This window comes from Polypterus senegalus, chromosome 1 (assembly GCF_016835505.1).
Source record: "Polypterus senegalus isolate Bchr_013 chromosome 1, ASM1683550v1, whole genome shotgun sequence".
In the NCBI taxonomy this organism is placed as follows: Eukaryota; Metazoa; Chordata; class Cladistia; order Polypteriformes; family Polypteridae; genus Polypterus; species Polypterus senegalus.
The window spans coordinates 58,776,599-58,791,208 of record NC_053154.1 but is presented as its reverse complement, the minus strand read 5'-3'; the positions used below and the strand labels follow the sequence as shown (position 1 = coordinate 58,791,208).

The window sequence follows — 14,610 nt, the reverse complement described above, 5'->3', positions numbered from 1 at the left end:
CCATGTTTTACAACCTCACCCTCCTCTGACCTTTTGCCACATTGTGACATCGGGATGGGGTGACACTCTTGGGCAATAGTCAGCTAAGAGAATACTTGTTTATTGACACGTCAGGATCTTGTTTAAAGATGAAATTCTGAACAGTGCCTCTGATTAGGGAAAGGAGTGATGCAGAGTGAAAATTAGCATTTATTTATGTACAGCCATTTAATATTATCAGTGATCAGCAGAATGAACACAACAGAATCCTTTATAATAGTAGAATAGTTTTAGTCTGAAATATAATTTCAGGCTTCTCGTTATTAAACACCTAAGACATTACAGAAACCAGCTCATACTGGAGACATTTTTTCTTGTACAGTGAAGTGTCCATAGAATCATGTGACCCTCATCACAAGATTTGAGAAATACATTTCTCCAGCTAGGTGTACAAACAGTTGTGCAATTGTCTGAGCCCCTTTATTTATTTTCTATTTTTTATTTGCTTTCAGTAATCCATTAGAGCATTTAAAAGTACTAAGAGCAACATAAAATAATTATCTCTCTATTATATAAAAAAATCCTGGGACGAGACAAGACTTTTTAGCCTAGGACGAGATGTGACTTTTTCAGAGAGATACTTTCAAGTCCCACAAGATGACACTTTGTGCCAAGAGATTTAACCACGCCCGGGACCAGAAATAAAAGACAAAGAGTAGATGACAAAGAATTCAAAAACATTGGAGCGATACACATGCAGAGCAGGTTAGAAATAATGAAAGTAGTAAAATTCAAAAGTCTCAGACAAATGATGGTAAAGATCACATTAGCGCAATCAAACGGAAATTATTACTCGGTGAAGGAATGGAACAGCGAAAAGAGATATATATTATTCAGATTTAAACTTTAAGTCAGAGATTTGTAGATCGTGTAATTCATGCTGCCATCAAGGAAAAGTAGTGTTTCTTCCCAATGAAGAGGCGTATCCACGAGAATTAAAAGATTTGTGAAAGTGACATCCACATACATGAGCGGCAGAGAAACGAAGTGGATGTTGCATAATGCAGGCCGGGAGGTTGGCGAGTGAAGCGAGAAGGGGGCAAAGCCCCCTAGTTTTTTTAAATTATGCAACAAGCATGCGCTGTTGTGATATGCCGTCTTTAAAGTATGTTTAACCTAACACTTGCACTATATGTATGCATTGTTTTGACAATTTTCATTTACAATGCTAAAAGTGATTCTGCTTCGTTGGGCCCTTGAGCAAGGCCCTTAACCTGCAATTTCTCCGTCCTGGGTATGACGTTAATCTGCATCCAGCCCTGCATGTAGGCCCTCCAACCTGCAGGGAAAAATCTGGGGGCTGGTGGCAGAATTTACATTCCAGCCGCCATAAAAAAAATCACACTATTCCATTCTATCTGAAGTAGTGTGGTGCTGAGGTGTCACATGTTGCATGGCTGCACTCGAGTCCTAATCTGGGATCCTGAGGTGGTTTGTCATGTGGTGGGTGCGGCAATACGCTATATCAGTGCATGCTCCTCACCTCCCTCAAAGTAGTTGGTTTTGTAGGTCACCAATATGCATTTTTTTGGTTTGCATTCAAAGCAGACATTTTTTTGTACTTTCTAAGACCACTTGGAGATGCAAGAGGTAAGATTACAAGTGGTTCTGAAAATTAAAGCACTTTTGAATATTGAGAATGGGAGTGTGTTGCCAGATGAGCTAGCATAATATTCTGACCAGGAGAAAAGGCTTTGTCAGACAAAACCAGAAGGTCAAGCCTTACTAGCATCAAAACCATAAAGTGAGGCAAACATATCAAAATAAAAAAATACAAGCAGAGGTTAGTACCAATCTGATCAAAGACAAGATTTTAGTAAAACAACAACAACAACATTTATTTATATAGCACATTTTCATACAAACAGTAGCTCAAAGTGCTTTACATAATAAAGAACAGAAAAATAAAAGACACAATAAGAAAACAAAATAAGTCAACATTAATTAACATAGAATAAGTAAGGTCCAATGGCCAGGGGGGACAGAAAAATAAAAATAAAAAATTCCAGACGGCTGGAGAAAAAAATAAAATCTGTAGGGATTCCAGACCATGAGACCGCCCAGTCCCCTCTAGGCATTCTACCTAACATAAATGAAACAGTCCTCTTTGGATTTAGGGTTCTCACGGAAGGACTTGATGATGATGGTCACGTAGACTTCTGGCTTTTAATCCATCCATCATTGTTGGATGATCAAGTCAAGGCAAAAAGGGTTTTGTTACAAGGAAGTATCTCCAGAGATTATTGTAAGAGATAAGAAAACAGCAAGAAATAATAATGCAAGACAAGAATCCCATTTAGGGCCAGGCCAGGTCAAAATTGGAAGATTAGATGGAAAAGCAAGCAAACACAGCACAGGGGCAAAGCAAAAATGTAAGTAAACTCAGAAATGCAAAGCAAAGCAAAACTTAACACTAGGCCTACTTGAATTTCACATTAACTACCACTAAAGATCTTTTGAAGTTTATCAAACTGTTAAATGCCAAAATACAAAACTACTGAAAAGTCATGTATAAAAATGTGTAACTTAGTTTAGGAATTCACAAACTCATAATGAGAAATGAACTTGATGAACTTGATGAGCTTTTTTTCAGGTTGTGCCATCCCTAAAAGGTCATGACATCCAAGGATACAGCTATGGAAACATGAGATGCTACCCTATCGACAAAATGGTGTTGTTAAATATGGCTGTCAAAACAGTACAGATAATTACAAAGAATCAAAAGTAAGGTCAAAATCAAAAAGTTAATTATCGATTTGAATTTTAGGACAAGGAACCCCCCCCCCAAAAACAAGTAGTAAATCAACACAACTGATAAAGAAGAGCCCATAAAAATTGATCAAAAATCCATTCCTAACAGGGTGCTGACAATTTTTGCCATCATACGAGGTGATACACAAAAATAACCGGACTAGGCTTCAAGCTTTCCTGGAAAATCGTCTGGAGGTCGCCTGAATGTAAATCATAGAAATATATCCCCTCCTACACACCATCTCAAACTGCCAACTGGCTAGGTATATCCCATGTAGTATTTGCACAACAATTGCTACACAAGTTGCCGCTTTAATGTTGGATGAAAAAATTGAACAGCGAATCAACATCAAACTTCTTGCAAAATTTAGCACAGAAACGTACGAAATGATAAAAACAGTGTATGGTGATAACAGTTTGTCTCTCACACAAGTTTTTGAGTGCTACAAACATTTCAAGGAAGGACAAGAAAATGTGGAAGACATTCAATGCCTTGGTCGAGAGGGGCGGTGGGTGCTTCACCAAGACAACGCTCCTGTGCACAATGCTTTTTCCGTAAAGCAGTTTTTGACTAACAAAAATATTCCTGTCCTCGATCATCCTCCCTATTCGCCCGATTTAGCTCCCTGTGATTTTTACTTCTCCCTGAAAATCAAAAGTGACTTGAAGGGAAACATATTTTTCTTCAATGGATGAAATGAAGACAGAAACGGCAAGCCTGTTGAAGAGCCTCAAGTAAGAATCCATCCAGCACTGTTTCGATCAATGGAAGATACATATGGAGTGGTGTAGAGATCAGAAGGAGGAGTATATCGAAGGTGATAATGTTTGGAATGCTGTAATTCATGAATAAATATTATTTTTTAACCAATCCGGTTATTTTTGTGTCTCACCTCGTATGTTGAAATGTTGACATACTGTAGCACCATGAAACCCAAAGGGAACTCTTAAAAGCTTGAAAAATCTTCCATGTGTGTAGAAGGCCTCATCACATACCAATTTCCTTAGGTCAAATCAAGGGTATTGCAGTATGCCCCTTGATAAAGCTCCATCAAGCTAGTCAGACTACGGTACTGGATATACATCTTGTTCAACAGTCTGAAGTTAAAGCAGAAATATACACTGCTGTTATAATTTGTGATAAATAGGTTGTACTATTCAATCTTAAATTCAAATAATGCCTGTCAGGATCTCAGTTCTCCTTTCATGCACTGCCTTTTGTTTCTGACCTTGCCCATCTTGTTGAGCTGCTTAGCAATGTTAATTATTCGGCAGTTGCATAATTGTAGTGGTGTGTGTGCATTTAAGGCAGAACTTGTCTTTCAGCCTTTGCAGTGCCATTGTGCCTTCTAGCGTCTGTGGAAGCATGTTTTCTAAATTCTGCTCAGCTCTGCTGTTTTAGATTTTTGACCTCTGTGAGCTTCTTGAATTTTGCCTTTTCATTTTTGCAGTCCAGTATTTGCAAGTCCTTCTTAATTTTTGGGGGGTTTATGACATACTTGTCATTTTATTATTAATGTTCCAGCTTCCACCCTGTTCTTAACCCTTAACTTGAGATGCATGCAGGCTATTGCTCGACTCTTTGAATAGTTTCTGCTCTGCTGAGGGCTGTGCTTAGTTTATTTATACACATATACAATCCTTGATCAGATCCAATGTAAAAGGCATTCTCAATCTGTTAATATTTTTGTGGATTCCTAATATAGTACATATAAAGATAGCACTTAATGCTTTTGATACATTTACAGAGTATGCTTATCAGAATGAGGTGTTAAAATGTTAAAATAAAAGAAGGTACTCGTAGTCTGACCTAGAGACGTTTTTTGCAAGAAGGGATGAAAGATGGAAATAGCCTGGTACTAAGGATCCTGTTAGAGCATAAGTAATTTGTCTTGCAAATTTTAAGAAAAAGCCAGACCCAGCTAACAGATATACAGTTGTGATCTAAGCCTGAGGAAGATTTAACTCTGAGGAAATAGTTTAATTTGGAAAAGGAGAAGTAGTACAGTTTCATAGTCAGCATGTTTTATAGTCTGGTGTCCTGAGTACCAAACTATATTTGAGAAACTGATTCCATAATTTCCCTAAATAGTTAGATAGATAGATAGATAGATAGATAGATAGATAGATAGATAGATAGATAGATAGATAGATAGATAGATAGATAGATAGATAGATAGATAGATAGATAGATACTGTAGATAGAACGGTGCTTTATTAATCCCCAAGGGGAAATTCACATACTCCAGCAGCAGCATACAGATAAAAAACAATATTAATTAAATAAAAATGCAGTGCAAGTTAAAAAATGCAAGGTGGAGAGTGCAAGGCAGGTATAACAGTCAATAACATTGTATAATAATGTTAACGTTTACCCCCCCGGGTGGAATTGAAGAGTTGCATAGTGTAGGGGAGGCACTATCTCCTCAGTCTGTCAGTGGAGCAGGATGGTGACAGCAGTCTGTCACTGAAGCTGCTCCTCTGTCTGGAGATGATCCTGTTCAGTGGATGCAGTGGATTCTTATGATTGACAGTAGCCTGCTCAGTGCCCGTTGCTCTGCCACAGATGTCAAACTGTCCAGCTCCATGCCTATAATAGAGCCTGCCTTCCTCACCAGTTTGTCCAGGCATGAGGCATCCCTCTTCTTTATGCTGCCTCCCCAGCACACCACCGCGTAGAAGAGGGCACTCGCCATAACCATCTGATAGAACATCTGCAGCATCTTATTGCAGATGTTGAAGGACGCCAGACTTCTAAGGAAGTATAGTTGGCTCTGTCCTCTCTTGCACAGAGTATAAGTATTGGCAGTCCAGTCCAATTTATCATCCAGCTGCACTCCCAGGTATTTATAGGTCTGCACTCTCTGCACATAGTCACCTCTGATGAACATGGGGTCCATGAGGGTCCTGGGCCTCCTAAAATTCACCACCAGCTCGTTGGTTTTGCTGGTGTTCAGTTGTAGGTGGTTTGAGCCGCACCATTTCACAAAGTCCTTGATTTTGTTCCTATACTCCTCCTCCTGCCCACTCTTGATACCACCCACGATAGCAGTGTCGTCAGCAAACATTTGCACGTGGCTGGACTCCAAGTTGTATTGGACCCTAACTGGACGAGTTTAGACAATATGTGGCTTAAACATAACATGGAATATGGGAACAGAATTAGAAACAAAATGGATTTTTTAGTTCCTGTATATTACACAAAAATAAATTGTTCACCAACAACTACAGAATAGTGTATAAACAAGATAGCATTATTTATCATAAAGGGGAAAAGTCTCACAAGATCATAAAAGACTAACACAAGTAAACTTTATTGACAGTGAGAAACTGCATCATCTGTAATTTGAACATCACTGTCTCTCTGTAGTGTAAATTTGATAGGTCAGGATTAGAGACTCCGGTGCCCTGAGGTGAGTCTCAGAGGAAACAGTCTGTAGGAAAAAAGGATTGGAAAATTAATATTAAGGATTTGTACACTGCATTATTGCTTTAGGGAGACTTCTTCAAATAAAAGACATATGTTAATACTTACATTTGTTATATGAAAGAAGTCTCCTATAAACATTACCAAGGTGCAGTCCACTGGGATGACTCTACAATGTCAAAGGTTTTATGATTTGTTTTTATTATACACTTTCATAACTTTGTTTTTTTGTTCATTTAAGGCAGTGGTCTCGAACTCTGGTCCTGGAGGGCCACAGTGGCTGCAGGTTTTCATTCTAACCCTTTTCTTAATTAGTAACCAATTTTTGCTGCTAATTGATTCCTTTTCCTTTCATTTTATTTAACTTGTTTTTTTTAAGATTTGTTCCCCTGAACTTTTTCATCATTCCTCTTAATTGCTTCATTTCTTCCCTTAAATGGCACCCAAACAGAAATGAAACGTGAAGTGAGTGAGCCAACAAAAGACCAACTAAGTCAGTGCCTCAAACTCTAACCAATTTCACTCCAACCAGTTGCTTAATTAGGAGCCGATTCTTGTTAACTAAACTTGTTCTTTAATTCCGTATCTTGTTGCTGCTCTCATTGTGAAATAGCATACATTTCCAAAATTGCTGGTTTTCTCTTTTCTAAGAGCACTGCTAAAATGTTTTGTGGATCTGCACAGATCAACATTCCTGAGACCTTTACCTTTCTTTATTTTCAGATATTGTATGATGGACACAGTTTGCTGGTCATGTTTTGATTCAAACTCTATCTCATTGTTGTTTGGTTGCTAATTAAGGAAAAAAGAAACAAGGAGTCTGAGTCTTCAAGAGCAAGTTAATTAAATTTATTTCAAAAGAAGTTAATTAGCACCAAAAACAGGTCACTAATTAAGAAAAGGATTAGAATAAAAACCTGCAGCCTCTGCGGCCCTCCAGGACTGGAGGTTGAGACCACTGATTTAAGGGGTCTGGAGGTTGCTGAATCTTATTGTGGTAACAATTTAAAAAGAAAAAAAAAAAAAGCATTTGTCTAAAAACTTACAATGCCATTTTGTTTTTCTTTGGATGCCACTATTTTGGGATTGGTAATGCACTGCTGTATTTTGCTCTGTAGGACAACCGGAAGATCACGACCTGTGATGTCATGGGTTTGCAGGTATATAGGAGAGCTCAACAACATTCAGGTTATCTGAGTTTGTGGATAGAAACCTTGGTGTTACAAGAGCATTTTGGTTTGTCATTTTCTTGGACAGACCCTGCGCTTTGTTTCTTTTGACTTTGAATTTAAGGACTACTTTTAGGCTTGTTAGCAGATGGACTTTGATTTTTGGTTTGCAAACTTTGCACATCTCCTAATTCTCCTTCATAAAATTCTGCTTTAAATTTATCTGTGGCAGAATAATTCTAGTATGACTCTGCCATGGAAATGTGTGTTTCAAGTCAACCTTTCTGAAATTGAGTTCTCAGCTGAAGAGATTGTTTAAAAGTTTAATCAATGTGAAAAGGGAGGGGGTCTTCTGGGGTATGAAGTGTCCTTCTTGACAGGTGGTTAGCTGCTCACTTGGGACTTCTGGGTCATTTTTTAGAAGAAGGAATATCTCAGTTATCTTTTAGAATGTTGAAGGTTGACTTAATTTGTTCTTCCTGATTTGGTATGGAGACAGGAGCTACCAGGGTTCTCGACTGATATTCTCTCTATTCTCTTCTCTTGTTTTATTGGGCACATTTTCCTGCTAACGTACCCACTCCAGTTTGTAGTGTGTTGCCCTTTTTTTATTAACCTTCTAAGGAATTCCACCCACTGAATTGGCTAAAGCCAGACTGAGATGCAGGGGGCCATTAAGGACTCTATTTCTATCCTCTCTCTGCAGGTATACCAAGAGTGAATCGGAAATTGGGTTTGCTTGGGGTTTTGACAGCATCTACATTATAAATAATGGGTCCAATTAGAAGTGGTCTGGTTAATTAAACCTACTGTATGCACTGGCTCTAAATGTGTATTTTTCCCTGTAATGTGAAATAACAATTCAAATTTCTCTTTTATTGCAGGAATTCAACTGGCCTCTTGAGGGTTCTTTAATTCCACATGCCCCACCACTCAGGAAACCATCCATCCTTCATGCTCCAGAAAGTCACATCCATATAAGATTAAGGGTGTTAAGAAATGGAGAGAAAGACCAGACGAAGGCTATAACAACTACTGGACCAGATATTGCAAACATTTTAAGAAAAAAGTAATAGTAATGCTCTTCTTTTTTCTTTTTTTTAATACAGTGCAAGGAATTTAGTATATATTGGATTATTTTGGGGGTAACTTTCATTGTCTTATACAGTAAAATAGAGCAAATGTTACAAGGTTAATCTTTAATATCATAAGGCAAGTAAATTTTAAAAATGATTTTACAAATGAAATTTAGCCCTAGTTGAGTCTGTCTTTAATGACCTGTGAATTCTTCTTGGTGCATAAGGGAAATGCTATCATCCTCAGATTCCTCCTACTTTAATAAACCGAGTTACTTTCTTAAGGTGATTAAATATTTTTATAGATATTTGCACAGCAGACACTTCTGAATGATGAGCTGCGTGACGTTACACTGTCCACTGAACAGTGTGGAAGAAATGCAAATGTCCAAAAATTAATCTTTTAGGTAAAGTCAAGCCTGAAATTGAAGTCTTTGATGCATTCATTTCATTTCTAATTCTTAATTACCTTGTTCTACTATAGCAAGAAGTCAATTTTTGTGCAAAGTAAATAAAGCTAAACCTTTGAAATGTACCATTAGGCAAGAAGAAGCGATCAGACATTTGACATCACTTTGAATATTTTTAAGTTGTTTCTCGTGATTGTAGCACTGCCAAATGACTCAGCCTGGAAAATAGAAAAGTATGCCTTTATATTAATATTACACCTTCAGAAACAAGATAAATAAAAGGTATTTATTAAATTAAGTAGTACTTATAATGTGCAGTTTGTTACATTTTAAGGGTGTAGTAGTTGTCTTACCTTTTATATCCTGTGTATACTGTAGAAAATTCAGTAGCATAAAATCTGCCAACAGCCGCCTCTGTGTCAAACTGATTATGTCAAACAAAAGAAAAGGGCCACTGTTGTCATGATTAAGTTCAAGCCACTATGCAGTCTCTTTGTTTGGCAGATTTACATTTGGTATCATGAAGGCAAATAAATACATAAACAGCAGTGGTTTAAATAAAAAATATGTACCTAACAGTCAAGGTTTTATGTACATTGTGGCAGACAACGGGGACCTAGAGAAGAGAAGGACTGGGAGAGGGGCAATATCTCCCTCGGGACACACCAGGATGTGTGGCAGAAAGATGTCAGGGAGCACTTCAGGGAACAATATAAAAGAGGCTGCATCACTCCATTAGGAGAGCCGGAGTCGGGAGGCAGAGGACGGAGTTTACAGGAGAGGAGTGGAGGTGGCAGAGAAAAATACAGAAAAAGAAGAGAAAGAGAGAGAGAGAGAAAAAGAAAGGACTGTGAGCATTATTGTGGTGCTTTGTGCACCGTGTGTGCTGTAAAAGAAGCAGGAAAATTACAAGTGTGTGCTTTTTGGACATTGTGTGTCTCAGTGTCTGTCAGTGTCGTAGCTGATTCTCCACAACATATATAAAAGGAATCACTAAGCAATCCTAAAAAAAAAACAAAAATACCTAAGTACTATCTTTGAACATTCTGGTACCTTTCTCTTCACATATGTTGTAATTTGGTCAGACATCAGTCATCTAATACAACATAAGATCACCAATGGACCTAACCTTCATGTCTTTGGACTGTGGGAGGAAACCCATGCAGACACAGGGAGAACATGCAAACTCCACACAGGGAGGACTCTGGAAGCGAACCCGGGTCTTCTAACTGCGAGGCAGCAGGGCTATCACTGTGCAACCATGCCGCCCTACAGCATATTCACCTTAGACTGAATCATTTAAAAAAAAGCCAGGATTCTGATTAATTTTAAACAAGCTATTGCACTGACAAGTACAATCAAAAGCCAAATGTCCACAATAAAGTTGTAACCGGCAGCAAGGTGGCAGTCGGGAGCAGAGAGAAATGTGGGGGTCCTATTTAATTTGAACACAAATGATCAACTTGAAAGCAAAAATGAGTCTGCTGCTTCATCTACAGCACAAGAAGGCACATTTGAGCTATCTGAACTGAAAGTGTTGCTCGCTGAGCTCACGCAAGATATAAAGAAAAGCGAGAAGGCTAATGAGAAAGCAACGGCAAAGGCACTTGAGAGACTGAAACAGGAATTAAAACAGGAAATCCAACAGGCAAATGAAAGGCTGCGTCAAGAAGTACAACTTGAACTTCGACAGGTGCTGGGTAAAATTGAAGAGCGCATTGAGAAAAACTCGGTTAAACTGAGCACGCTTGCTGATCAATTGGAGCATCTTAGTGAGACATTCACGAATCGGATCAAAATAGCCGAACATCTAGCTGCCAGTGCCGAGGAAAGAGCAGTAAATGTCAGTTCGGAATGTAAAAAACTCGGAGAAAAACTTGGAGACAGACTGGCTGCTTTAGAAGATGGGAATAGAAGGTATAATGTCAGAATTGAAGGCCTGCCGGAGAATCGAGAAAGTTTAAACCCTGTGAAATTCGCAACTGAACTTTTTTCTAAAATAATCGGGGGCGACTTTAAAGCAGAATCTGAGATAGCAGCGCTTACGCGACGCTGATCAAACACCGTCAGACCCCGACCAAGATCTTTTATAGTTCGTTTTGAACGATTATCATTTAAGTTAGAGGTGATGGAACTCCTCAGGAAAAAAAAGGAAGATATTATATATGAAAATTGCCACATTCGCGTCTTCCCTGACTTCTCTCCAGCAACAGCTATCAAACGCCGCCTTCTATAATATTAAACAGCTGCTACGGCAAGCCAATGTCAAATACGGCCTCCTGTATCCGCAAAACTGAAAGTGGAATGGCAGGGTCATTTCTATGTTTTCGCTAGCAAGGAGGAGGCAGAAAATGAGTTAAGAAAGCTGATCCCGGGACTATTCTGATACATAATTGTGAGTCATGGCGGTAAATGATAAAGCTAGGATTAATAATCTACTGTCTGATCTATTTGTTTTAAAATACGGGTTTTTATCAGCATATATTCTCATATTCTTATATTATTATTACTTACTTATTACTTATCATTACTTAGTATTACTAGGGCTAAATGTTTATGTTTTATTGTGCTTAATTACGTTTTCCTCCTCTTTTTTCTTTTCTAATTATTTCATGTGTACCCTAAATGAGACTGTTCAATATCATACCCTTGGTTTGCTGTTATTGCTATTACTGCATTAAGACTTGTTATGCTTGTTTTGGACACATCTTTAACACCATCACCTGGGTTTATTATCTGGGGATATCATCTTAATGCACTAAAATTGATGAAGATTATATATATATATATATATATATATATATATATATATATATATATATATATATATTAAGTGCAAAATTCTTTTCTTTTTTTTTCTTTTCCTCTTTTAAAGACTATATTGGTAACAGATATCTCTATCTTTTAACCTTAAAGCCACTGCATGGGGGCTTGATGTGCTTTGGACGTGCTCTGTCTCTGGGTATGTCAGAGGACTGGGACTGCATGAAGTGGGTTTTAGCCTCACCTGGGGAGGCAAAAAGGTGGGGGTTAAGGGGAAGAGAAAGAGAGCAGGCTTGATCTATATCTAATCTATCAGCTCAATCTTTATAATTATAACTATCAACGTAATAATAAGCTGCATGGCAACAACTCTTGGGGGAATAGGAAATTAAGACCTAAACTATTTCACTTCCAGTTAAGACTATAATATGACACCAAAAACTCAGAATCAGTGTCTCCATGATGGGACAGTTAACTTCGTAAGCTGGAATGTTAAAGGCCTGAATCACGAATTAAAGAGAAAGAAAGTACTTTCTCACCTAACAGGTCTAAATGCTAAAATAGTATTTTTACAGGAAACCCACTTACTAAGTAAGGATCAGTTCCGCTGCAAAAGACTGGACTGGCCAAATGTTCCATTCTAGTTTTACAAAGAAAACTAGAGGGGTGGGAATTCTCATACATAGAACAGTACCATTTGTAGCATCAGATGTAGTATTGGATCCTGAAGGGAGATATGTGATGGTCATGGGAGACTTATCTAACTGTAAAATGATTTTGATAAATGTTTATGCACCTAATGTTGATGATAAGGAATTTATACAAAATTTATTTGCATCCATTCCCAATCTGAACACTCATAAACTTATAATGGCTGGGGACTTTAATTGTGTTCTAAATCCACTTTTAGATAAGACTTCCTCCACAGGGGAACGCAACTAACACCGCAAAGATAATTACAAAGTTTATAACTGATCACAACTTATCAGATCCCTGGAGGTTTTAAACCCAAATTCAAGAACATATTCTTTCTACTCACCAGTACATCATTGCTACTCAAGGATTGATTACTTCTTTATAGATAATAACTTCTTGCCTAAGATTAAATCTTGTAAATACGATGCTATTGTTATTTCAGACCATGCTCCGATGATCTTGGAGCTGAAATTACTAAGCCCCATACACTCACCCGCAGATGGCGCCTCAATCCGCTTCTATTAGCTGACGAGAATTGTACTGAATTTATATCCAAACAAATTGAATTCTTTCTAGAGACAAATACATCCCCTGAGATCTCTGCAGGAATACTCTGGGAAACTCTTAAGGCCTTCTTAAGAGGACAGATTATCTCATATCTTTCCCACAGAAATAAATCCGCGAAGAAAGTAGCAGAGATAAAAAGCGAAATTACTAAAATAGATGAAGAACATGCCAGACTACCAAGCGAGACTCTACATAAGAGGAGGCAGGCTCTACATTCAGAATTAAACCTCTTGACAACTAAAGAAACCGAACAACTAATTTACAAATCCAGACATCATTATTATGAACATGGAGAGAAAGCTAATAAGCTTTTAGCGCAACAAATTCACAAGCAAGATGCATAACGCAATCTCGTAATTACTAACACGAATGGAGATAAAATCATCGAACACAAAAATATAATGTACACTTTTAGAGACTACTATAAATCCCTATATACTACTGAGTTTAAAGAAGACAATATACAATCTAATGCATTTCTGGATAAATTACAGATACCACAAATTGACGCTATTAGTGTGGAGGAGCTCGATAAACCTCTGTCATTATCAGAATTACTGGATGCTATAAAGTCACTCCAAGGTGGAAAAGCAGCAGGCCCTGATGGCTACCCTGCAGAGTTTTACAAGAAATTCTCCGCTCAGCTAGCTCCCTCCTTTAGCAACATTTACAGAAGCCAGAGATAACCAATCTCTTCCACAAACCTTTCGCCAAGCACTAATCACTGTCTTTCCAAAACAAAATAAGGACTTATTACAATGTGCATCATACAGACCAATTTCACTTCTGAATAACGACGTTAAAATACTCTCTAAAATCATAGCTAGAAGGATGGAGAAAGTGCTCCCTCAGTAATATCACAAGACCAAACTGGATTTATTAGGGGCCGACACTTATCTTCAAATCTTCGACGCCTGTTTAATGTAATATACTCACCAACTAAATCAAACACCCCAGAAATATTATTATCATTGGATGCAGAAAAGCATTCGACATGATTGAATGGAAATACCTTTTACTATTTTGGAGAAGTTTGGGTTTGGCCCAACATTTGTGCATGGATTAAATTACTGTATACTAACCCAGAAGCTTCAGTTTGCATCAATAACATTTGCTCAGACTACTTTAAACTAGAACGTGGCACAAGACAAGGATGCCCTTTGTCACCACTGCTGTTTGCAATTGCCATTGAACCACTGGCAATACATTGTCGAAATACTGATCAGATAAAGGGGATTAGCAGAGAAGGACTGGAACAGAAAATCTCATTATATGCAGATGACATGGTACTGTATATATCGGACCCAGAAAATTCTGTGCCTGCAGTCTTAGCAGCACTCACAGAATTTCAAAAGCTCTCTGGTCTCAGAATTAATCTGAATAAAAGTGTACTCTTTCCGTGAATTCGCAAGCATATAATATTAGATTAGACACCCTTCCTTTTATCATTGCAGAACAGTTTAAATACCTCGGGTAAACATCACAAGTAAACATAAAGCTCTTTATCAACAAAATTTCGTCGTGTATGGAAAAAATTAAACAAGACTTGCATAGATGGTCAACCCTTCATCTCACACTAGCTGGAAGAATTAACACTGTTAAGATGAATATTCTTCCTAAGCTCCTTTTTATTTCAAAACATACCAATATACATTAATAAATCGTTCTTTAAGCAATTAGATTCAACAATAACCTCATTTATTTGGAATTCT

The 14,610-nt window shown here is 37.8% G+C and overlaps 1 protein-coding gene across 1 annotated transcript in view; it reads left to right on the top strand.

Annotated features, from left to right (window-relative positions):
• The window catches only part of LOC120526394 (doublecortin domain-containing protein 1-like), a 532,299-nt gene that overhangs the window by 451,275 nt on the left and 66,414 nt on the right, over positions 1 to 14,610 (top strand). Inside the window, exon 20 of the mRNA XM_039749547.1 lies at positions 8,271 to 8,455. Within this exon, the coding sequence (XP_039605481.1) occupies positions 8,271 to 8,455 (185 nt within the window). The remainder of the gene's footprint in view (positions 1 to 8,270; positions 8,456 to 14,610) is intronic.